Genomic DNA, 27144 nt, shown 5'->3' on the forward strand with positions numbered 1-27144 from the left:
GCTGAATTCACAAAATATAAACATGCAGCTAATGTTTAAAGCAATTACTTTAATCCTCTTTCAAAATTAGTCCAGAAAGAGCAGCTTACAGTGCTTACTCAGTCCGAGTACGAGACTTCAAAAATGGAATTGGGAGGGGAATAAGCATTTATATAGCACCTACTGTGTGCCGTGCATTGGGCTAAATGCTTTGTAAATACCGTCTCGTTTGATCAGTCTGCATCAGAGTTAAGCACTGGTAATAAGTAACTGGAGGCAGCTAGGCAGCTAGGTGGCTCAGTGGTTAGAGGGCCAGGCCTGGAGTCAGAAGAATCTGAGTTCGAATCCAGCCTCAGATACTTCCTAGCTGTGTGACCCTGGGCAAGTCACTTAACCCTGTTTGCCTCAGTTTCCTCATCTGCACAATGATCTAGAGAAAGAAATGGCAAACCACTCCAATATCTCTGCCAAGAAAACCCCAAATGGGGTCAGGAAGAGTCAGACACGACTGAAACAAATGAACGACAAATAATGAAGTGACACTTATTTTATCTGTTGTTTTCACCTTTGCAAAACTCTACATACATTATCTCATCTAAGCTGCCAGTCTGGAAACACACCCTCCACGATGCTGCCAAAGTTGTTTTGATGGCATGAGGCCGCTATGTGGCACTGTGCATAGAGTGCTGGGCCCGGAGTCTGGAAAACCTGAATTCAAATTTCACCTTAGACACTTACTAGCTTTGTGATTCTGGGCAAGTCACTTAATATCCACCTGCCTCAGTTTACCCCTATGTAAAATGGAGATAATAACACATACCTCCTGTTGTTTTAGGGAGGATAAAACATTTGGAAAGAACTTTGCAAACCTTAATGCGCTATATAAATGTGTCATCATCATTATCATTTTTCTAAAGTATGCTTCTATTTCGGTCCCCTGCTCAAGAAGCTCTGATGGTTCCCTCTTGCCTCTGGGACCAAATGCACACCCTTCTGCTTGGCACGTAAAGCCCTGGGTAATCTGGTTCCAGGCTTCCCTTCCAGGCTTATTATACATGAATCCCCTTAACTTTCCGGCCAACTCAGACACGCCATTCCGGCTCCAAGTCTTCAGCCAGGAGGTGCCCCGTGTGCAGGATGCATTCCATCCTCATTTCTACCTCTCAAAAGCCACAGTTCCCTTCCAAAATCAACCCAAGTCTTACTTCCAAGAGGCCCTACCAGATGGGCCTTGTCAATGCCTCCCCCAGTTCACAGGGATTTTGTGCACGTGTCTATATTTCTCCAGTGCTTAGCTCAGTGAGTAGCACATAGTAGGCACTTAATGAATACTTATTGACTGGCTGATTTTGTAATATTTATACATATACATGTTGTCTCTTCCTATAGGATATAGGCGTCTAGAGGGCAGGACTTTTTCATTTTTGTCTTCATAATAGAGTGCCTGGCACATAGTAGGTGCTTGCTAAATGCTTAATAATTGGTGAATTGATTGGAAACTCCCTCTATCAATACAGACAAGGAAACCAGCAACTCCTTGATAATTAATGTATTAAAGAACTGCCTGGAGCACTGAGAGGTTAAGTGGTTTGTCCAAGAATACCACTAGTGTGTCAGAGGCAGGACTGGAAGCCTTGCCTTGCTAACTCCCCTCACTCCTCTCTGACAGGCTACTTCTTGAAGAACAAAGTCAGGGGTATTCTTCTGCCTCAGTGGAGCTCAGAGCATTTTTGCCTTGTTCCATCCCATGAGAAAGCAGCCATGTCCCCCCTCTCCCCGGGCTGGTCTGTGTCCAAGCCAAGGGCTTACCTTATCGTAGTAGTACCGCAGGGCGCGGCTCAGCTTGTCGTAGTTCATGTTCGTCTTGTTCTTGCGCAGCCCCCACAGTTTGGCCACCTCTTCCGCCTTGAGAAGCTTGAATTCACCATCATTGGATGTCCAACAGATTAAGTGCTCATGCTTCTGGTCCAGCAGCAACTGCAACAGGAACTGCCACAGCGTGATTGCACTCTCCATACCTGGAGGGAGAGCAATCAGGCAAAGATCAGGGGTAGCCAGACTGCTGTACTTGACGCCCATTCTCCAGCTCCCATCTAGGGAACTTCAAAAGCAATGGTTGCTAGCACCTCCCCTGGGAAGACCAATGGAGGACTGGGTGCTGAAATATTTTTAATTGCAAATCTTAAGCTAGGAGGAGCAGTAGCTAGAGCACTGAACCTGAAATGGGGAAGACCTGAGTTCAAATCCAGCCTCAGACACTTCCTAGCTATGAGACTCTAGTCAAATCACTTTAACTACTGTTTGTCTCAGTTTCCCATCTGAGAAATCTGGGATAATAAAAGCACCTATGCCCAAGTTTGTTGTGAGGACAAAATGATATATGCAAACCTTGAGGTGCCGTATACACATTAGCTAGTATTATTATCACTGGTTATTCTTGTTGTTATTGTCATGACTATTTTTATAGTCACATAACAACATCCCTAATCCTCCAGCTGCCTGTGTTTGCCCATGGAATTAAATTGTAATACACACAAATACACACACAAACACACACACACACACACATATATATATATACACCTACACTCACACACACACATATACACACACACAATCCATACACATATACACACGTATATACGCACATAAGTATTATATGTATACATATATGCATATACACATACGTACAGATATGTATGAGTACATGTTCTCCCCCACCTACCCCCACTCCTACCATGTCAGTTTCTTGAGATCAGTGACTGTTTCATTTTGTTTTTAGATGCCCTCTCTCTCCCATCCCCATGCTTGGCACGTAGTGGGTGCTTAATAAATGTTTATTGACTGAGTTAGCCCATTAATCAAAAATATTTGTTAAAGCCCCCACTATGTGTAAGGTGCTGTGTTAGTAGCTGGGGATAAAAATAACAAAGAAGGAACTGATAGATGGCTTGTGAAGAGGCAGCTGGGTGGCACAGTGGCTAAAGAGCTGGACCCAGAATCAGGAAAATCTGCATTCAAATCATGCCTTGTAAACTTACTAGCTGTGTGACCCTGGGCAAATCACGTAACTTCTGCCTCAGTTTCTTTCTCTGTAAATTGAGGATAATACTAGCACCTACTGCCTAGGTTTGGTGCAAGATTAAAATGAGACAATATGTGCAAAGCGCTTTGCTTAGCATGCCACATAGATGCCAACTATTATTATCACAACTTAAAGAGTACAGTGATGCACTAGATTCAAGAACTTGAAGGTTGGAAGAGACCTTCGAGATGAACTTCAAAGACCCTTCATTGTTTCTCCCATGTTCAGGAAGCTTTTCCTGATCCTTTATTAATTCCAGCACCTTCCCTCTGTTCATTTTTTTCCAGTTTATCCTGTGTATGTCTTATTTGTACATAGTTCCCATGATGTCTCCTCCATTAGACTGTAAACTCCTTGAGGGCAGGGCCTATCTTTTACCTTTCTTTGTTTCCTCAGTGCTTAACACAGTGCCTGACGCATAGCAGGCACTTAATAAATGTTAATTAACTGACTTCCTAACCTTTAGGATCAAATATAAACTCCTTTTTGGAGCATTTAAAGCCCTCCATAATTGGGGTCTGACTTTTTCAGACTTATAGCCCTTATTCTCCTTCATACACTCTTCCTTCCAGATAAACTGGCCAACTTGCTGTAGGTAGTGATAAAGAGTATTGTCCCCAGTTTACAGATGAGAAAACCAAGCTAAGGCAGTTAAAGGGGCTCACCAAAAGTTACACAATAATCCACAAGCAGATGGGAACAGGAGCAAGGCCACAAAAAGAAGACAGTGGAGTAGAAAAGGCCCCACCCTTGCCCTAGTCTTCAGCTTCAGTGACCTGAGTTCAAATACCACTTTGCTATGAAGCCATGACCAATTCATTCAGCACCTCAATCTGTTCAACTGTAAAATTCCATTCAACTAAAACCTATGAAATGCTTATTATGTGCAAGGCATTGAGTGGCAGGATGGGGCAGTGCATAGAGAGGGTGGAAGACAGGCCAGGCCCAAGTCTCACCTGTGATATCGACACAAGGTAGGTAGTAACTCTCCAGGACAGAAGTTTTGAACTTTTTTTTAATGTCTTGGACACCTTTCTCAAAATTATGTTTTTCAATGTATAAAACACTTAGGGTAACAAAGGAAACCAATTATACTGTAATAAAGTTATCCAAATATTTCTGGAAACAAATTTATGGGCCCCAGGGTTAGGAGCCCCTGCTCTAAGATTATAAACTGCAGAGTGGTTGCCAATGTCCATTGGTATAAGGAATTTATTTACTGGGAGTTCCCTATATCAATAACATCACATATAAGCACTGTGATGCCAATAGCACCAACCTCCCTGGGTTAATTTGGGGATCCCAGTTTAGAGCTGGGACTCATCTAGTGCAACCCCCTAATTTTACAGATAGGGAAACCGAGGCCCAAGGAGGTAAAGTGACTGATCATATTCTAGCTTGAGAGTTGAAAAGCACCTGAGAGGTCATCTAATCCAACCTTCTTCATTTTACAGATGGGGAAGCTGAGGGCCTGAGAGGTTAAGTGACTTGTAACTATTAAGTCACAAAGCTGGTAAATGGAAGAGCTGACATTCGAACGCATGTCCTCTGACTCTGGAGCCCTCTCCACTACGCCACTGATGAGATAAAAGGCTTTGTGAATGTAGTCTTAGTTCTAACCCAGTGAATGCTATGCCCTTAGTGTGCCCAGGCTAGATGGAGAAGGACCAGAAAGGACAGAGCAGATAGCAGTGACAGGTGGGCTAGGACTTGATAAAGCTGCCCCAGAAACCCAGTAAAGCATTCCGATGGTCATCTCTCCACCCCGCACCCGGCTTCCATCCACACCTAGGAACCATGGTCTAGGATTAAAATCTGAATCTGATGACTCACAGTAACTGACATCCTCTCCACCTGGGATGACTCACTGTCTCTGGCTTCTTCTCTCCAAGGCAGGTTAAGGCCCACAAGTTGCTGGATTCATTTTTTCCCTTCCTTAAGATTACACAATCTACTCCTTTCCTCAGAATCCATCCTTGGGGGCCCTACCAGGATCCTCCACCCACATACATCTTCACTGCCTGAGAGCCCGCTGACACATATACTCTATGTGCCTGACCACGTAATTGCTGATTCACAGAGGTAGTGAGACATCTGGCCAAGGAGACAGGAGATCCTGTGTGACCCAAAGTAAATCATTTAATTTCTCTGAATCTCACTTTCTTCATCTGTAAATTAAGGGTAATGGTCATTCTAGTGCCTACCTCTTGACACTGCTATGAAAATCAAATGAAATGAGGGCAAAGGTTGTTGGGTTGTTTGGGTTTTGTTTTTTTTTTTTTGAGGCAATCAGGGTTAAGTGACTTGCCCAGGGTCATACAACTAGTAACTGTCTGAGGTCGGATTTGAACTCAAGTCCTCATGACTCTAAGGTGGTACTTTATCCACAGAGCCACCTAGCTGCATGGGTCCAAAGCTTTTTGAAAGCCTTAATTAAATCTCTGTGGAAATGCCAATTATAATTACTTCCCTGTGAGTTTACAAAATGAGCTATGATGATCTTAATGACTTCTTTCCACCCCTTTTATCTGGGAGTAGCAATGTGGTATCATGGAGAGTGATGGGTCTAGACTCCAAGGGCCTGTGTTCTAATCCTTCTCTCACCCCCTGCCCTACCCACCCCCAGCTCCTACCCAGGTGACTTCTCTGGGACCCACTGTCTTCATGTATGAGAAGCTTAGACTCAAAGGCCTCTATGGTGCCTTCTTCCTCCGATCTTCTTTGCCCCTGCCTTCTCATGGATCATACATTTAGAGCTATAAAGGAGTTTTTTGTAAAAACTTAAAATATAAAATTATATTTGTAAAATGTAAAAATTGTCTATAAAAATGTAAAATTCACTTTATAGAGAAGGCCTCTCCAAGCCCAAAATGGTTAAACAGTTTGCCCAGGGTCACACAGGGAATAAAAGCAGCATTTGAACCCAGGTCCTCTGACCCCCAAGCAAGGATACTTTCCACTATCTCAGGCTACCTTACTTGGTTTAAAAGTAGTTTTTAGTAAAACATATATATGTAAAAATATATATGTAAAATACACACACACACATATTAATGCCATGAAAGATGAAGTCCCAGAAAGCAATTGGCAAGGGTCTGGAATAGCAGGAAAGACAGTGAAATTTTCCAACTCCTCACACCCATACCGGTTTCCATAAAGGGAAGAAATCAAAGCTTTCTTCTGTCTGAGGGTCTCTCATCACTTATCCACAGCAGACCCCAGGCAGTTGCCAAGGCAGTTTTCTGAGGTCTACCAGATAACTGGAGACATTTAGGGCAGGCAAATGTATTTGGCCTAACAGGTCTCTGGCTACTGGCAAGTGTTTCTCCCTGTCCCTGTTCTCTGGTCCTGCTGACCTAGACTTTGCTACTGTAGGCTGGGTGTAAATAATTCATGTTTAACCTGGTGCCTTTATGATGGGGTCACCAGGGACCCAGCCAGCCTCCCCTTCTGCTGAGGCTCCCTCTAGACTATCACTTCCTTATTTGTTATGCACCTCAAGTGTAGATGTGGGTCAGTGATAGTAGCTGGAGACAAAGGGATAGAAAAGGAAATATATTTGAGATGACAGCCCATTGGGTGCCTAGAACAATATCCTAACTTTAAAACTACTGGGACACAGAATATACACATTTCTGTAGGGGTATATAAAGTAGAGAGGCAGCTAGGCGGTGCAGGGGATGGAGTGCTGGCCTTGGAGTCAGGAGGATCTGGGTTCAAATAGCTGTGTGACCCTGGGCAAGTCACTTAACCCTGTTTACCTCAGTTTCCTCATTTGTGAAATGAGCTAGAGAAGAAAAGGGCAGATCATTCCAGCATCTTTGCCAATAAAAACCCAAATGAGGTCACCAAGACTTGGACAGTATTAAATAACAAGGTTCAGCAGGAGAGCTATCAGGAAATGATTGGTGTAAAAACAAGAGGGAACAAATGGAATGATAGAGTTCAATTAACTTCTGTCTAAGGTCCCTTCTACCTCCCATCTATGACCTATGATCAATCAACAGTCACTGAGGGCTCACTAACCACTTCAAAGCAATTCTCTGCATGTGACCAAAGCACACTCAGGTGTCATTAATGTCCCCAAGGAATATTCTAAATTCTCTCCTCTGTGATCAAGTGGGTGCTAGCTGCCTATGCTCTCCTGGGAAAACAAAGGTTCACACCTGGATTTGGATGCAAGAGGACATGGGTTCAAATCCTGTCTCCAACACTACTTGGGTGACTTTGGAGAAGTCAATCCCCCTCTGTGAAACTCAGTCTCCTCTTCTGTAAAATGAGGAGCGTGGATTAGATAGTCACTGGGGTCTGCTCCAGCTCAGAATCCGTAATCCTATGACCCACTCCTAGCAGCTGGCCAATGTGTAGGAGGGACAAAAGTGGTCAAACCTGAGTGACTCCAGACTTCACCTCTCTGGGCCTCATCTGTAAAACGAACAGGTGAGACTACCAGAGATTCTTAACCTGGTGCCCACAGACTTTTAAAAAAAATTATTAAATATTTTGATAAGTGTATTTCAGTCTAATTGTTTCCTATTCTAATCCTATGACTATTCTTCTTTTAAGAACATAACTCTGAGAAGGCATCCTTAGGATTCACCAGACAGCTAAGGGGGCCTCGTCTCACAGAAAGAATCCCTGAACTGAGAAACCCCTCCCAGCTCCACAGCCCCATGACCGTACCAGGCATTCAACAGGAAAAGCATCCACTCTGTGCCAAACACTGTCCTAGGTGCTGGGGATCAAAGGAAAGCAAAAGCAGCCTCTGCTCTCATGGAGCTGACATTCTGACAGGGAGATGATAGTGCATCGGAAGTAGATGGAGGGCAGCCTGACTGACCAAGCTGCCACCTGGATCCTCAGACTCTGCTCACTGCAGGTGGGACTGCGATCGGAGATTCTCTGTCCTGCCCTGGATCTGCCTGCACCCCTACCTCGGGCCAGGTCTCCCCCCGACTACTATTTGTTCCTATCCCACCCTGCCCCATCTTCTTCTCTTCCCCCTTGAGTGTGTTTCTTTCCCACATACACAGACACACACACCCTCCCTCTCTCTCCCTTTCTTTCTCTGGCCCTCTCCTCCACCCTCTCTGTCTCTGTCTCTCCTCCCCTCTCCTCTCTGTGTCTCTATGTGCTTCTCTTACACACACACACACACACACATGCACACACAGGGGCATGCACACACACACACCCCTTCCTGTCCCTTTCTTTCTCTGACCCTCTTTTCCACTGTCTCTGTCTCCCTGTCTCTCTCTTTATCTCTATCTCTCTCTCCTCTCTTCCCCTCCCCTCTCTGTGTATCTCTGTATGTTTCTCTTCCACACACACACACTCTTTCCCTTTCTTTCTCTTCCACCCCCTGCCTCCCTCTGTCTGTCCCTCTCTGTATCTCTGTCTCTCCCTCTCTCTTCCCCTCTCCTCTCTGTGTGTGTTTCTCCGCCCCCCCCCACCTCCTCCCTCTTGCCCTCTCTTCCACTCTCTCCCTCTCTGTCTCCCTCTTCCCTCTTCTTCCCTCCCTCCTTTCACTGGAAGGAGAAGAGATGAGAGGATTGTGAAGAGCAGAGGGCCAGAGAATGTGAAGGTGCCTCCGCCTGCGCCATGCTGTGCCTACCACAAGATGGCGCGAGGCAGCTTACTACAGAGGGCGGGTGGGTCTGAACGCCCATCTCTAGTCTAGACGGACTGTCTCAGCTTTTCTTTTTTCATGGCATCGCATCAGAGGATCACGGACTGGAGCAGGAAGGGACCTGGGAGGCCACCTGGTCTATCCCCTTTATTTTACAGATGAGGAAACTGAGGCACAGAAAAGGGAAATGATTTACCCAAATGCATGGTCTATCATTAACTTTTCTCTCTGCCTGAACATATAAATATATATGCACATGTATGTATACGTGTGTGTGTGTGTTGTCTCCCTCATTGGGATGTCCAAATAGGGATTCTTTTCACTCACTGCATCCCTAGCACCTAGACAATGTCTGGCACATAGCAGGTACTTAAGTAATACTTGTTGACTGAGTAATTGCTCATGTAAAAAAGTGACATTCATGCCTCTTTCCTTAAGGTTTTATGCTGCAAAAATGAAAGAAACAATATTTTTTCTCTAATTCTCTAATCTTCCAAAATACAAAGAAAGGTCACAGCAGGTCTCTGTGAAGTATTTATTTTCTCTTTGTTAAAATCCACACCTTTTAACAAAGTTCACACCTTAATTTGTCATGCCATCTTGTCACTAGGGATGTGGGGCTGATTTTCTACATCCCCTACCATAAACTTGGAAATCAGACAATGGCTCTCATGAATAAATATCTCCCACAGAACTCCCCACTGTCACATAAAAGTTCAGTCAAACACAAAGCATTTATACAGTACCTCATATATGCATGGCACAGGGGAAAATTAGAAATTGGTGCATGAAAAAAGAGTTATCTAATGAAAAACAAGCATCTAAGGAAAAAACAAAACTGCATGCTGTGTAATTATAAGAACCAAGAGTGGACCCAATAAAGAGATGAGAAAACATACCTCTCCCCTTTCTTTGCAGAGCTGGGAGACTAAGGAGATGTAACATTGCATATACTATAGGACTCCACTGATGTGTTGGTTTTGAAGTGGCTGTCTATCTATCTTTCTTTCTTTCTATCTTTCTGCAAAGGATGGATTGCTGGGGAGGAATATATTTGGAAAGGAAGGTGGTGTAAGAATAAAATTCAATAAAAACAGGGAGGAAGGGAAGGAGGAAGACAGAATGGAAAGAGAAATAGAAAGGGGAAGGGAAGAGAAGAAAGAAAGAGAAAGAAGAAAGGAAGTAAGGAAGGAAAAAAGAGAAGGAAAGAGAAAGGAGAAAGGAAGGAAGGAAAAAAGAGGAAAAGAAAGATATAAGGAGGGAATGAAAGAAGAAAAGAAAGACAAAGAGAAAAAGAAAAAAGGAAGGAAGAAAAGAAAGGGAAAGAGGAAAAAAGGAAGGAAGAAAGAATGAAGGAGGGAAGAAAGAAAAAACCAAAGGAAGGAAGAAAAGGAAAGAAAGAAAAAAGAAAAGAAAGAAAGAAGGAAAGAAAGAAAAAAGGAAAGAAAGAAAAGAAAGCATTTCAGCAAATCAAAGAAACCTAAAGGGATCTGTACTTGAAGCTGTGAATGACCTTCAGAGTGGTCCAGTCTAGGACCTTCATTTTATGGATGGGGAGACCATCTGGAGGCCCAGAGGGTGCAAGAGACCAGCTCCAAATCACACAAACAGTAAAATGCAGATTAGGGTTTCAAACTCTGACACATGCTCCTGCTCCAGACCCAGCACCCCCACTGCCATTCCATGCCTCCTGCTGCCTCTCTTAAAGTCATGACAATCTAGAATCAGCCAAAAACACTTAAATATTTTGAAAGGTACTTCAATAACTCAGAAGAGAACATTTTTCCAAAAACTGGTGATGAAACATGTCTAAGTTCACTGAAAAGAAAATTCCCACATATTAAAATGAATGCTATGGATTCTTCTTTGTTGTTGTTGTTTTAAATTATTCCTTTGGTGGAGGAACTAAGATTATGTGAAACCATTTTCCAAACAGGTTGTAATCACTGTCACTGATTACACCCTTAAATATTACTCATCTGAGATGCTTATACTCATAATTGCTCCCATTCTATTCCAAACTATTTAGAGGCACTGCTATAGATCCTACATTTAAAAAGCAAAGTGATTCTTGTGGGAAATGTGGCAGTACTGTGGAAAGAACAAAGAGCCTGGATGTGAACACTGCCTCCAACACCTCCTCGCTGGTGGGTGCTGGGCTGGCCACCTCCTCTCTCTAGGACTCAGTTTCCTTCTTTATGAAATGAGAAAGCTGAGCCAGACTAAAATTCTATTCAAAAGGAAGACTGGAGATCGCTAAGCTGATCAGTCTTAAAATTTTGTTTGAAACACACACACACACACACACACACACACACACACAAAACCAAAAAATTCCTTAAAGTTCAGGGTACAACCAGGCAAAAAACAATAATAATAATAATAATAATGAGTCTTTGGGGCAAAATGTTGATAACTTCTTGAATAACACCACACTGTTTCAATTACAAGCCTAAATCAGATCTTTCTTTTTGAAAATCTACATTCTCTCCAGGTGCATTAGAGAACAATTCATTGGGATCAGTAGTAACTTTTAGGAGATCAAGGTTTTGTGGGGCAGGAGGGAAAGAAAGAGAAGATCATGCCAGTATTAGACTAGGAACATTTCTTGGGCTCCTCTAACTCCGAGATCCTGTGTTCTCTAGCTGAGAGAACATAAGCTCCTTGAGGGCAGGTGCTGGTTTTTGGTTTTTGCCTTTTTAAATCTCTGTACCTTGCACACATTGTCCATCAGAGCCATCCTGTCCCTAACTCCAGGCCTATAAGGATTAGAGTCTTAGACCAGGAGTTCTTCACGGCCAGTATACTATTCTGATAACTCTATCTCCACATCAGGGCTTTTCTTTGCAATCCTACGTATTTTATTTTATTCTTTTAAAAACATGATTTTCTTTTTAAACATGGGTCCAAGGCTCCAGCAGGCTGCCAAAAGGGATCCAGGCCATAGAAAGGCTAAGAACTCCCGGCTTTAGACCAGAAGGGCCCTTTTGCTGTTGATCAGTAATTTCAGTCATATCCAACTCTTCATGACCCAATTAGGGCTTTTCTTGGCAAAGATACTGGTGAGGTTTGCTGTTGCCTTCTCCAACTCATTTGACAGATGAGGAAACTGAGATAAACTGGAGTAAGTGACTTGCCCAGGGTCAAACAGCTAGCAAGTGTCCTAGGCGAAATTTGAACTCATGAAGATGAGTCTCCCTGACTCCAGGCCTGGTGCTCTATCCACTATGGTGCCACCTAGCTGCCCCTGAAGGGCCCTTAGAGGTCATCGAGTCCAACTTTTTTTTCCCTTAATAGCATTTTTTCTCCCAATTACATGTAAAGATATTTTTCAACATTCATTTTCATAAAATTTTGAGTTCCAAATTCTTCTCCCTCTCCCTTCCCTTCCCCCTCTCTCAGACACCAAGCAATCTGATATAGGTTAGACGTGTCAAGCCCAATGTCGTCATTCTTCAGATGAGGAAACAAAGGGCCCTAGTCAGTTAAGAGCCCTTAAAGATCATCGGTCCAACCTCATCATTTTACAGTTGAGACAACTGAGGCACAGAGCAGTATGGTGATGTGTTGAAAGTCACACACAGTGAATCAGTAGAAGTGGGATTCCAACCCAGATCTGACCCCAAAGCCAACATTCTTTCTGGGCTATACCTGGCTGCCTCCAGGCTATTCCTGCCCACTCCAAATACACCCACATCTGGAGACCAGGCAGGCAGCAGGAATCTGGGGACTCTGCTGGTTTACACACTGCCTGGAGCTAGTGGCAAAAGGAGACTCCTCTATCTTGAGATCATGCTTCTAGCTTCCCTACTAGCAGCTCTTTTGTTTGTCCTCCCCCACCCCCACCAGGAGGATACGAGCCTCAGACAAGAAAGTCCTTCCTTCATTCTTCCTCCCTGGACTCACCGGACTTGGGGTCAGAAAGATCTGGGTTCCAATCCCAACTCAAACACTAACTAGCTGTTTGTCACCCTGGGCAAGTCACTTAACCTCTGTTGGCTTCCAAGACCATTCTGGATCTGGGAGAGCAGATAATGTGATAAAACACTTCAGTGAAAAGAAGGAGTTCTCTTCCAAAGAGTGTATATTTCCAAATACATAAAATGCCTTGTTGACACAAATCTCTATATAAATATAAGCTATTATTGTAATTGTTTTATTTGCCTAAATTCTCTTGTGTCCCTTAGTATACTTCACAATAGGGACCACCTTTCTTTTTTAAAAAATAAATGTATTTCTATTCTTTTCAATTAATAAAAATCTCCATCTTCTTCCTATCTCCTCCTGCCCCCTTGTATTTGGCAGGGGGAAGACAAAAGCCTTGTAACAGACATGCAGAGTCAAGCAAAGCAAATCCTAGCATTGGCCAGGTCCAAAAATATATGGAAAGATCTTCATGACCTGATGCAGGGTAAAGTAGGCAGAGCCAAGAAAACAAGATACACAATTTCTACAACAACAATGTAAGTGGAAAGAACCAAACAAAAAAAGTAAACGTGAGTGTAGCAAAATTATAAAGATTAAGTAGGGCTCAAATGAAGAAATACCTACTCCTTTGTGGGGGTGTTACACTTCGCACATATTTTCAGACTTGTTCCATGTATGGATCAATTGTATTGATTTTTTTTCTTTTTTGGTCTTTAAAAATGCTAATTTTCATATAGCATTCTCTGAGAGGAAGAGAGGTACTGGAAATAACTATGATGATATAAAAAAGAAAAGACTTCATGATAATAGCATTTATAAAGTGCTTTAAGATTTGCAAAATACAAATATTTTCTCATTTGATGCTCAAAATGACACTAGGAGATAGGTTCAATTATTATTCCCATTTTACAAATGAGTAAACTGAGGCAGGCAGGGGATAAGTGACTTGCCCAGGGTCACAGAGCTCACAAGCATCTGAGGCTTGATTTGAACTCAGGTCTTCCTGACTGCGGGTCTAGTATTTTATCTACTGTCCCACCTAGCTGCCTCTTGTTCAGTCATTGAGTAATGTCTGACTCTTCATGATCCCTGTGGACCAGAGTCTGTGGGGTTTTCTTGGCAAAGATACTGGAGTGGTTTGCCATTCCCTTCTCTGGTGGATCACCTTTTGTCACAACTCTCCACCATGACCTGTCCATCTTGGGTAACCCTGCACAACATGGCTCATCGTTTCATTGAGCTATGGAAGCCCTCCTCCATGACAAGGCAGTTATCCAGGAGGGGAGCTGCCTCTAGGACCATCTTCTTATCTTCCACATTAGCTAGCACATAGCAGCAGTCAATAAATGTTTTCAGAATAATTTTTTTTAGAAAAAGGGGAGAGAATCTTTCAGTTCTAAATCTATGATCATAGGATCCTCCCTTCTCTCAATAAAGAGGTGGGGGACTATGGGTGCAAAATGTCACATACACTGCCAGACATGATTACTTTATTACTTGCTATAACTACTTTTCTTGGTTACAAGTGATCATTTGGTGGAGAAGAGGTTTATCAGGAAATAAGTATGGTATCAAAGTCATCAATAAAACTTAAAAAAGAAACTCATACCAACTTCCAACTCCTTCAAAACTATGACTGACTTTTAAAATATTTTCTTTTTCTCTTCCCAACAGCAGAGGAGAATTATGTCCTAGGTAACCATAACAATAGAGGCAACACAGCATAGCTGATAAAGAACCATCTTCAAAGACAGAGGGTTGTGTTCAAATCCTGCCTCTAACATATTCTGGCTATGTAACCCTGGGTAGGTCAATTAATTTTCCTAGGTCTCCTCTTCTGTAAAATGTAACTTCCTCATCTGTATAGTGAGGGGTTTGAACTTTAAAAAGTTAAGAGCTTTTCTTTGATCAATGCAATGGCCAACCTTGATTCCAGAGGAGCAATGATGAACAAAGTTACCCAACTCCTGACAAAAAGGTGACAGACTCCAAGATGCAGAATGAGAGACATTTTTAGACAGGACCAACATGTGCTTTGTGTGTGTGTGTGTGTGTGTGTGCGTGTGTGTGCTTGACTATGTGTATTATAATTTTTTACCTTCTCTTTTGCCTCCCAATTTTGGGTGGGGGGGAAGGAGAGGACATATGAGGGAAAATAAATGCATGTTAATTGAAAAAATGTATTTGTATATGTGTGTGTGTGTGTGTGTGTGTGTGTGTATTTGAACTCAGTGACTTCTAAGGCTGTTTCCAGCTCTAAATCTATGTTCTCTTCCCCAGGGAATTAACACTGTTTCAGAGAAGAGACCAATTTGCTGTTGTAGAGAGAGCTCCCTACCTTGATGAAATCACAAGTCCAATTTAAAAAAAAAATCTCACACCATAAGAATACTGTAGCCTATTTGTAATCATAAACATATTCATCTCTACATAATCCATTCTTTGAAAATATCAAACCAAAGTTTTATTGGGCAGTTAAGGGAACAAGAGCAAGACAGATCAAAGCCTCTAAGTGGTCACCAAGCATCCCAATACTAAGTCTGTAACTCATTATCGTCACATGGGTTAACCACATCCACCTCCCTCATATATCACTATGCCCATGAAAGGGATTTAGAAGGCCTGGCCAGGGAAAACTCTTGGTTAACTAACTGTCTTAAGACGGGAACCATTTCTTGTGTGACCAGGGCAGCTGTAAAATCTTCAGGCTGCCTGTGTCTCCCTTACCTCCCCCCAACCGGACCCCCGGACTTAAAGGGAAGCCCATGCTTTGCAGACACTTGAAACAGATGGATTGCCCTTTTCCGGACACCCTCGGGCCACAGATCTGCCTGGATCACTCTGTTATTGTTTTTGTTCAGTGGTGTAGGTTCATTTGTGCCTTGAGTATCCACAGGCTGGCCCCACAAGAGTGACGATGGACATTGTTAGCATGGGTCTCCTTGTTAATTTCTGGCTTCCTCTGTTTCTGCAGGTTGCAGTTCAGGAAACTGGAAAATGGGCCACAGGAAACCTGGCCTCTTACATCTGTCCTAGTTTGTAATCACTGCCCTGGTTTGATTTTGCCTGGTGTCTCGGGTTTGGTTTAACCCCTGAACCCAACAAATAGGAATGTTGCTAGTCTGGCTTCCTGGGCAAAATCATTTGGACTTTTTCTATCCCCTAATCCCTTCCAGAGTAATACTTTTTATTTCATGCAACAAAACCTTCTCCTAAAGATAGGATCCATGAACTTGTTTTTTTCTTACTATGTTGATAATTGAATGTTAGTATAATTGGTTTCCTTTGTAACCCTATATATTTTATTTTACGCATATAAAAATATTGTTCTGAGTCAGTATCCATAGACTTCGCAGACAGCCAAGGCCGGGGGTGGGAAGGGGGGGGGTCCATGAAACAAAATGATCTGTAGGTCCTGTCCTACAGATAATAATTTCAAACAAAACCAGAAGAAAAATCTACACAATGACTATACCAATGAAAATAACTAACATATACACATGAATGAAACTGAATACTTTCTAGTGTTAGCTAAAATTCTACTTTCTTATGGGAAGCCTTTCCCAAATCTCCTTAATTCAAGTCCATTCACTCTGCTGGCTGTCTCTCATTGAAGGCAGAGACTGTCTTTTGCCTCTTTTTGTCTATCCCTAGCTTAGCACAGTGCCGGGCACATAGTAGGCACCTAAGAAATTTATCCAATATTTATTGTCTGTTCATAGTTGTTTGCATGCCGTCTTCCCCATTACACTGAGGGCAAGGACTATCTGTTGTCTTTCTTTGTATCTCCAATACCTGGCACATAGTAGGTGCTCCATAAATGTTTCTTGATCTGTTGGTTGATTTATCCTACATATAGCTTGTTTGTTCATAGTTGTTTGCATGTTGTCGCCCTCATTAGGCTGTGAGCTTCCTGAGGGCCAGAACTATCTTTTGCCTTTCTTTGTATCCCTAGTACTTAGCACAGTGTCTAGCACATAGTAGGTGCTTGTCATCGTTCATCTTTTATTTTTGAAGAGGACCAGTGATATCACCAGTTCATGTCTTCGTGTGTGTGTGTGTGTGTGTGTGTGTGTGTGTGTGTGTGAACTGGATTTAAGTGAGGCAGATTTGCACAAAGTTGTCAGCCTCACTCTCTCCTCAGTCACTGAAGTCCAGTGGCAAGACAAAAGTCAAGACAACTAGCAATATCCTAGAATACAGTGAATGACCTTGGCCTCTTTGATGGCTGACCAAGCTCTAAGCACTCCATAGCACCTGCTTCATTCAGCTGCCTTCATGGCCGTTGGAATAAATTGTTCACATGTGCCCATTTTGCCCAGGAAAGTCTTCCCATGCTTGGGGTAGACATCCCTTATCCTGGTTTAGCCTGTCTGCCAAGACCACTGTACCAGGGTTTTGTTTGCCTCGGGTGTTTAATAAATGTTTATTGACTGACTGACTAACCTTGGGCGCAGAAAATAAATGAGAAAATTCACTTCCCTTCTTTCTATTCGGGGTGGGCGGGGGGACTATGGGTGTGGCCCATGGCACACACGATCAGAATGGGCAGATGGATTGGTTTGTTTTATAGAACTGCTTTAGTTTCCTTCTCTTTATTTTTTATTCTTGTGTTACAGCTAAATGAGTAAGAGAAGAAAGTGAAATATGTTCAGAAACACGGGTGATATCAAAATAACAGATATCAACACAAATGTAAAATAAAGTAATATATTAAAAATGTCAACAAAAAGATCATAGATTTGTGGCTGGAAGGGAATGGAAAGGTAATGTAATCCAACCCTGTGGTTTTACAGATCCATAGCACAGCTATAAAGTCACACTGATAGTTATGTTTCCGAGGTGAGATCTGAACCCAAGTCTTTCTGACTCCCAAGTTCAGCACTCTGCATACTAAACTATGCTGGTTTGCTATATGGTTTTCCTCCAATTCCACAGATGTTGTCTTACCATTAGAATGTGACTACTTCAAAGCAGATACTGTCGGTGTTTTGCCCCAAGAAAGCACTCAATAAATGCTCCATTCATTCATTCCAAATGCCAGAGTCAATAAATATTTATTAAGCACCTACTATGTGCTGGGCATTGTGCTAAACGCTGGGGAAACAAAAGGAGACAATAAGCTTCTACAGGCAAGCAATGCTTAATTTTCATCTTTTTGACCCCTGCACTAATCACTAGAAGGAAGTCAAATTCTGAGGACCTAAAAAACCAATAAAGGTCCAGGAACAGACAAATGAAATAGACCTCTCTCCTCTTGGCAGAGAGGTGGGGAGCTACCAGGGCAGAAAACTGCATACACTGTCAGACTCAATCACTGCTTCCATCAGTTTTTGCTCGACTATTTGAACAATGGAAGGTTTGATTCCAGCTTGGGGGGGGGAGGGGGAACGGAAATAATCATGTTTCACACAAATGTAAATTATTTTTGTCATTACAGACGAAAGATACCAATCAAATTTATTTTTAAAAAATGTTAAATGCAGTTTTGCTTGAGAGACTATGAAAATGTAATTCATTAGACATGATACAACAATGAAGAAATTCCCAGGAAATGAAAATTCACAACTAATCAGAATAATACTGTACAATTGAGTGTTTGGGGGGAGGAGGACGGCAGGGCTGAACCAAACCTGTGATTTCCGAAGTGCAGGGAAAATCTTGGGTTTGGAAACTCCCTCCACAGTGATTAGCTTTTCCAACTTATACCCTGAGAGAACTGCCTCGAGGCACTGAGAGCTTTAATGATTTGCACAGGGTCACACCACCATGATGTGAGGACTCGAACCCAGGTCCTCTCAACTCTAACAATGGCCATCTATCAACTGTTTTATTTGGCCTCAAATGAAATCGGCTAGAAAAATCCGATGGAGCTATTATCTTAACCTAACTTAAGCACTAGAGAGGGAGTCAGAGTTCTCGCACCTCGGGGGAGTCACCTTCCTGAGCTTCAATCCCCTCAACTCTTAAATCAGTAGGTTTGACTCGATGGGCCCTAAGGTGCCCTCTGACTCGAGAGCCAAAGACCCTACATCATGCGTGATGATGACCTGCCAATGAAAACAACCAAGAGCACACAGCTATAACATATCAATTGATAACAGTCCATGGATCAAAACATCCCAACCGTAAAAAAAAAAAATAAAGACTGCCATTGAAAGGTTAGTGGGGTACCATGGGAAGAGGGATGGATTTGGAGTCAGAAGACCTGGGTTCAAATCCCACCTCCATCAGCATGGCTTAATAGGGAAGTCATGTGACAAGACAGAACATTGATGGTGGAGTGAAAAACCTAGGTTGGAATCCCATCCCAAATCCACGTTAGCTCACCCTACACACCTCTTCTTCGGGATTTCTCACCAGTAAAGTGAAAATGATAGCAGCGTTCTTGTGAAGGTCAAATGAGAGGATGCATATAAAGTACTTTGTAAATTTTAATACAAATATTAGCTAGGATTATTATCTGAGGGACCCTGGACAAATTAATTCACCTCTCTGGGCAAGAGGGCACCTAACACCCTTACAGTTGTCACGTCATGATCTTTTGAAGCATTTTACGGAAATTAATTTGTTTGAGTCTCACAACAACTCTGTGCCTTAAGTGCTATCATTTTATAGATGAGAAAACTGAGGCCCAAGCGACTTGCCCAAGACCACGTAGGTTTTAGTATTGTTTACTGTTGCTCAGTCGTGTCTGACTCTTCATGACCCCATTTGGAGTTTTCTTGGCAGAGATACTGGACTGGTTTGCTATTTCCTTCTCCAGCTCATTTTACAGTTGAAGAAACTGAGGCCAACAGGGTTAAGTGACTTGCCCAGGGTCATATTACTAGTAAGTATCTGAGGCTGGATTTGAACTTAGGAAAATGAGTCTTCTTGACTCCAAGCCCGACACTCTGTCCACTTCACCACCTAGTCCCCTAGGTCTGGACTGTCCAACCTTAGGTTTTTGTTGAAACAATAGACAATATATTTCGATTTGCCATTTTAGTGAGAGCTCTGTGGTAGCTCAGCATCATTTACTAAAGCAGTAGGCGAGCCACATAAATCGAAATGGAGCCACATTTTGGACAGCCCTGCCCTAGGTAGTAAATCCCCAAAGTAACATTTTAACTTGGGTCCTTTGACTCCGAATTTTAAACATCACAGACTTTGATTTGGAAGAAACCTCATAGGCCACCTAGGCCAATCTCCTTGGTTTTTTACAGATAATGAAACTAAGACCCATAGAGAATAAATAAAGGTGCCCATGGGCCAACACCCACTATCTATGGTAAAATTCAAACTCAGGCTTTAGAAACAGCTAGGTGTCCCAGAGGATAGAGCAGCTAAACTTGCTTCAGACACTTACTAGCTACATGACCCTGGGCAAATAACTTGACCTCTCTGTGCCTCAGTTTCCATATCTGTAAAATAAGGTCAGCACCCACCTCCAAAGGATAAAATGAGTTAATATTTGTAAAGTGCTTTGCAAATATTAAAAACATTATTATTCCGGATGCCAAATCTGACACTCCAGCTCCTACACCAGGATGCCTCTCAAGCTACAAACACCGAGTGACAAATATAACAGGGAAAGCCAGATGTTAGCTCTCTCCTCCAACACTCCAGTTCTAAATGGGTCCTGCCAAATCCTCAAGCATCTTACTCATCCCAAAGACAGATTTTCTGTTGTAACAGTAGCTTCATTCTTCACCCAGGAAAGGAGAGACAGCTCTGAAAAAAGCCTTGTGTTCCATTCTGATGGGAATGAAGTCTTGCCCCCGCCCACCTTCCCCTTCCCTCCCCTGGGAGTCAAAGCAGGAAATTTCCTTGTTCGTTTCTGGTCCGGACCAAGCGGTTCTTCTGGTTCTTCCAGTTTGTCTGGCTTAGGATACCAAGGAAGACCCCAGTGTTGGGAGAAATATCTCTGCACTGCTTTGTGTATTTTCCACGGTCAGCTAATACTCCACAGGAATGAGTCAGGGGATGTTAGAAAAGGTACCACCCCTTCCCTTTTCAACAGAGGTAAGGTACTATGGATACAAAGCACTGTCAGACTTGGCTGATGTGTTAGTTTTGCTGAAATTTTTTTTGTCTTTATTTTTTATTCTTTGAGATGCAGAGGTAAAGGGGAAGGTCATATTTGAAAAAGATGGTATAAAAGTTTAAAAGTAACATAAACTTTTTTTAAAAGAAAAAACCACCAGCCATAATTTTGACTCAAGAAAGCAAACTCTGGTCAAGAGGATGGTAGAGGTGGTGGTGGCCACCACAGTAGCAGAAAGCAGCCTGGCAAAGTGGAGAGCTTGCTGACTAGAATTGGTCTCAGAGTTGGGAAGATCTAGGTTCAAGTCCTTCCTCTGACACATACTGGCTGTGTGACCCTAGGCAAGTCACAACTTCTCTGTTCCCACAACTTTCCAAGAGCATCAACTATATATGAAGTGCTGGCCTTCATCGGAGAAGGGAATTTCTACACTGGGGATTTCCCACATTTGTGAAATCACAGTACCAGGAAAAAGGCCTTATTATTATCATCATCAATCTTATTCTCATCTTTTTTCATAAAGTTCAGATAGAAACAGTCCTGGGATAAACTGCCATCCTGCCATGATTTCTTTACACTTAATGTTGGAGGCAGCTAGGCAGCACAGTGGATAGAGCACCAGGCCTGGAGTCAGGAAGACCTGAGTTCAAATCCAGGTTCAGACACATACAAGCTCTGTGAACCTGGACAAGTCACTTCACCTGTCTGCCTCAGTTTCCCCATCTGTAAATGGAGCTAATACAGCACGCACCTTCCAGTATTGTTGTGAGGATCAAAAGTGATGATATGTATAAAGGGCTTTGCAAATCTTAAAGCCCTATATAAATGCTAGCTATTATAATAACATCATATCATATGTTATTATGTGTAACAAAATTATATAATAAAATAATAAATTATATGATAAATATCTAGTATTTTATAATATATAGTAAATGATTAATAATAATAGTATTTTTGTAACTGAATGAAACTACTAATGTTGCTGTTATTAGCAGCTGAGTACATCATGGCATCTAGAGACCTGGACTTGGGTCCTCAGGTCCCACTTTAAAGTAGAGGGAATGCTTGGCCTAGAATCAGGAAGACCTGAGTTCAAATCCACCCTCCACCTTTTTCTAGCTGCAGGACCCTGGGCCAGTCACTTAATTTATGTTTGCCTCAGTTTCCTCATTTGTACAATAGAGTTAATAATAGCACCCACCTCTCAGGGTTGTTGGGAGGATCAAATCACATAAGATTTGTAAGGTGCTTTGTAAATCTTAAAGTGCTACATAAACGCTAGTTGTTGTTGTTAAAAGGACAATGATGACACACCGTAGCTGTGTGACCCTGGACAAGTCACAGCCAAGGCCAAAATTAGTGAACCTGAAAACTCACAGGGCTCAGATACTAATCAAGTCTGTGCAAGTCAGCATAAAGGGGTCCTTCCCCCAACACACCACATTAAGCACACCCTTGGTCCAACATAAAACAATGGCTGCTTTTCCACCTCCCAAAACTCGAAGATTTCCTGACAGAGCATCCTCTAGTTTTTTTTCCTATTGTGCTGAAGCTGTAAAACCCTTCTAAATCGGGACTTCCTCCTATTATACTGGAGCTTCGTCTTTCTGGGAAGTGCCCCTCTGAGGCAGAAGGTAGGAATTCCTGCAGCACCACCCAGTGGAAACAGAAGAAGGGGAAAAAAAAATGAAAAGGAAGATGAGGCTTTTGTTTTCAGGAAAGGAAAAGCAAAGAAGCAGCCAGCTCTCCAAAGTAAACTTCCAAACATTCTCGTTTTTCCACTGACGGCCGCTAATAACAGCATTTGCTTCCGAGTCCTAAGATCTAAACCTGGAAGAGACCCCAGAAGCCATCTGATCTAATCAATTCGTTTTACAGCTGGGGACACTGAGGCCCAGAAAGATGTGACTTGTTGTAAAGGGGGTCATAGGATCCTAGACTGAGAGCTGGAAGGGCCCTCAGAGGCCGGCTAGCCTCTGACCCCTAAATGTTTCAGATGAGGAAACTAAGGCACAAAGGAGTGAAATGTCTTAAGAGGTCATTTAGGCCGGCCTCCAGAGGTTATCTAGTCCAACTCTCTCTTTTTGATAGATGTGGAAACAGAGGTTGAGAGAAATACAATGACTTTCTCATGTACCTAAAATATATTGGGGGCGGGGGGCTCATAGATTTAAAGCTGAAAGGGACCTTAGAGGTCATTCTAGTCCAACTTTCTCTTTCACAGGTGTGGAAACTGAGGCCGAGAGGCACAATGAACTTGCCTGAGGGTCCACAGAGCTAGTAAGTCTCAAAAACAGTATCTGAACCCCAGCCTTCCAGACTCTAAGCCTAGGACACTAGCCACTAGCAACCATGCTATGCTGCCTTCATAAATGACCTCTCCCCAATAGAATGGAAACTCCTGGAGAACAGGAACCATTTAATTTTGTTCCATTTCCAGTGCCTAACACAGTAGTACTTGCCACTCAGCAGACATTTAGTAAATGGTTGCTGTGTGACCCTGGGCAAGTCACTTAACCGTGTTTGCCTCAGTTTCCTCATCTGTAAAAATGAGCTGGGGAAGGAAATGGCAAACCACTCTGGTATCTTTAACAAGAAAACCCCAAATGGGGTCACAAAGAGTCGCACACGACTGAAAAAAAAAAGAATAAACAAACGAACGCACAAACAAACAAAAAGATGAACTGACAGATGGATTGAGGTTGCAAGTGGGCAGGGCTGGTAATTCTAATCCAGATCTCTGAGTCCACATTCTCCACCCTACTTCAATTAGCCCTCTCTCGAAAACCACTTCCTCCTCTTCTTTTCCCCAACTCAACCACACCCACCCACGCATTCCGGCTTTCACGCCTTCCTCCGGTGTCTCCCCAACATGCCCACACACACGGGGGGGGGGGGGGGGAGGAGGCGCACACACATGCACACACACGCACACACACACACGCACGCACAGAGTGTATGCTCATGCTTACATATTCAGAGCAATTCAACGTCTAATTGACACAATTTGGTGGTGGGGGGCGGCCAGGAGGCAAGCACTCTGCAAATGGGAGCCCAAGAAAAACAGAGTGTTATGTAAGCTGCCAGCAATTCTTATCAAGAGCCCTGGGGGACCAGGAAGTGTCTATGGTTATACGTCCATATTCTGAGGCTGAGTACAAAATTCAGTGGTTCCTGATAGAAAGGTAAATTGCATATTTACCTTCCCTTAGCCCAAGCTTTGGTTCCTTCCTTGGTCCTTGTGGAGAAAAAACACACCCAGAGGCATCCTGAATACCGCGAGGACATTTCTGTCCAAAGTAAAGAAAGAGCCACCTTTCACTGCTGGCTAGCTGCCAGCCTCAGCTGTGCCCACCCTTCTCCGGTGACAAATGTGTTGTTCCCGAGGCTCAGCTCACGAACAAAAAGGTTCCTCTTTGTCAGTAATTCAATTACCTTCATGACACATCACTGCATTAAGGTTGTCGGGGATTAGAGAGAGTGATAAGAATACCTCCTTTCTCCTACGTTCAAGCTTTCCTCCAGGGGAAAGATCTCAAGGGGCGCGAAGTCAGCTTCAAAACATGACAACTTGATTTCTCTTGGTTCTCTCTAATCTATAAAGGATGGCTTTAATAATAGCAATAGGTATCATTTACATAGCACCTACTATGTGCCAGGCACTGTACTAAGCACCTTACAATTATTATCCCATTATTATCCCAGTGTAAATCCCATTACGATCCTCACAACAGCCCTGAGAAGTAGGTGCTATTAGGGATGAGGAAACAGAGGCAAACAAACAGGTTAGGCGACTTGCCCAGGGTCACAGAGCTAGGAAGTGTTTGAAGCTGGATTTGAAGTCAGGTCTTCCTGACTTCAGATCTGGTTCTCTATCCACTAAGCCTTCAAGGTTCGGGTGTTTTCTTCATTTGAAAATCCATAATCTTAGCACCCTTTTTTCACTTTTATTTTTCTTGGTTTGTCTATGTGTATGTTTTCTTTTGCAGCATAGCTAATATGGAAATATGTTTTACATGATATCACAAGTATAATCGATATCATATTGCTTGCCTTCTGAAATGGTGGGAGAATTTGTAACTCAAAATTTAGAAAAACATTAATGTTAAAAGAATTCTACATTTAATTGGGAAATATTTAATGAAATGAATATAATATACTGAAAAAACCCCACAACTTTAAATGTGCAACCAAATTATTAAAATGCTTTAACTCAATGCCACAAGTAGTTAGTGGAAGGAGAGAAGTAGTGCTACCTGCGCCTTCCATGCATTAATAACATTAATAAATGCTAATATTTATACACTACTTTAATGTCTGCAAAGCAAACATCATTTGATCCTCATAACAACCATAGGAAGTAGATGTTCTTTTTATTCCCATTCAACAAAAGAGGAAAATGAGGCAGAAAGTCACTGTGCTAGAGACTTGTCCAGGGCCACACAGCTGGTAAATGTCTGAGGCAGGATTTGAACTCAGGTCTTCCTCACTCTGAGTTCCACCCTCTACCCACTGGACTATTTTTTGCTGTTGTTCAGTCTTGTCCAGCTCTCTGTAATCTCATTTGATGTTTTGTTGTCAAAGATACTGGAGTGGTTTGCCATGTTCTTCTCCAGCTCATTTTACAGATGAGGGAACTGAGGCAAACAGGCTTAAGTGACTTGCCCAAGGTCACAAAGCTAATAAGTGTCTGAGACGTCCTGATCCCAAGCCCAGTACCCTATCCACTTCACCACCTAGGACTTCAACATATTTAGAGCAGGTTTTTTTTTTTGTCTTGGCAAAGAACTGAAAACTATGGGAGTGTCCACCAACCGAGGGATGATTAAACAAATTAGATTATATGAATGTAATAGAATACTACTTGCTGTAAAAAATGATAAATGGCATGATTTCAAAGAAACCTGTATGAACTCATATAGAGCGGAATGAACAGAATCAGAACAGTAACATAACATTGAAATAACAAACAGTTTCGAAAGACTTAACAACCTTGATCCACACAAGTAATGAAGAAGGCTCTCCACCTCCTGACAGAAAGATGATGGACTTGGGTTCTGATTGGGGCATCTGTATTGTGGAGATGGCCAATGGAGGAATTAGTTTTGTTTAACTTCTCATATTTGTTGAAATGTACCCTCCCTTTTTTTCTAATGGAGGGGAGGTGGAAGGAAAAGAAAGTAGACTTTTAAGAATTTAATTAATTGAAAATTTTTATTTTTTTAAAGGAAGTATTCCTTTTTGTTAGATACATGCATGTCAACAACAGTTGGCAAATCTCAACATTGACCAGAAGCATTTTAATGTCACCAAAACTTAACCACATGTACACATTCAAACCTCCATACCTCACAGATTTAATATTGGGAAAGAGTGTGGTATGTGTGAAGAAGGCTGGCTAGCTCTATGGTAAAAGGATCCGAGTTCAAATCCCAAATTGATGCATACTATGTGATGGATCTTGGGCAACCTCCATGGGTATCAGTTTCCTTATCTGTAAAATAAGGGATTAGACCATCTGGACTCTGCAGTCCCTCCCAGCTGTATGTCAACAAAAGTCTGAACCACAGACAGGTTTTGTCTACTAATGGCATAGAGACGCAGTATCCATATAATGAAACAACTAAAATGAAGAGATTTGTACCTCTCTATTTGTTCTTCTAATGAAAAAGAAATTGGCCTGACCTTCCTAATGCCCAATTTGAAGATGTACATGAACTCAACTTTTGACTTTACTCCTAATATATAAAGCATATTCTTCTGGAAGGAGAGACAGTATGAAATAGTGGATACGGAAAGAGAGCCAAATTTGTAGTCAGAAAGGCCTGGTTTCAAATCCTGCCTTGATCAAATACTGGCAGTGTGGCTCTGCAAGTCACTTAACCTTTTAGCATCTCAGTTGGATGGCCACTGGTCAAAGATATTGTAGAAGGTATTCCTCCTCAAGTGCATATTGGGTTAGAGGCCACTTCCAAGGTCACTTCCTACTGACATTCCAAGATTCTAGCCTTGACTGCAGCAACTAGGTGGCTCAGAGGACAGAGAATTGGACCTGGGGGCAGGAAGACCTGAGGTCAAATTCTGCCTCAGACATTTATGAACTGTGTGACTTTGGGCAAGTCACTTAACAACCTCTAATTAAACCCTTACCTCCCTCATCTGTAAAATGGGGATCATAATAGCACCTACTTCCCAGGGTAGCCAAGAGGATCAAATGAGATCATATTTGTCAAGTCCTTTGCAAACTTTAAAGTTCCATGTGAATGCTAGCTAAATTAACTCTACCCTCTTCTGAATCCCATTTGCACCAATATCATTGTGGGGGAAAGGAAGTAGGAGACAAGATGGAATCTTTCAGCCCCTTAGGCAATTTTCTAAACTGTGAAATGTGGAAACATTGGTGATCTATACAAGTGCATGGAGTTTCTCTCCACTGAGGAATGCTAAGACAGGGCCTCCACAAGAAATTACTCTCCCAAACAAATAAGGAAG

The 27144-nt window shown here is 42.4% G+C and overlaps 1 protein-coding gene across 2 annotated transcripts in view; it reads right to left on the reverse strand.

The window, feature by feature from the left end:
* Window positions 1–27144, reverse strand: part of ELK3 (ETS transcription factor ELK3) — a 92466-nt gene that overhangs the window by 40158 nt on the left and 25164 nt on the right. For both annotated transcript variants that reach the window (XM_036761441.1, XM_036761442.1), the window contains exon 2: window positions 1789–1997. In XM_036761441.1, the coding sequence (XP_036617336.1) occupies window positions 1789–1995 (207 nt within the window). In that variant the 5' untranslated portion in view covers window positions 1996–1997. The remainder of the gene's footprint in view (window positions 1–1788; window positions 1998–27144) is intronic.

Source organism: Trichosurus vulpecula, chromosome 5 (genome assembly GCF_011100635.1).
Source record: "Trichosurus vulpecula isolate mTriVul1 chromosome 5, mTriVul1.pri, whole genome shotgun sequence".
NCBI classification, from domain to species: Eukaryota; Metazoa; Chordata; class Mammalia; order Diprotodontia; family Phalangeridae; genus Trichosurus; species Trichosurus vulpecula.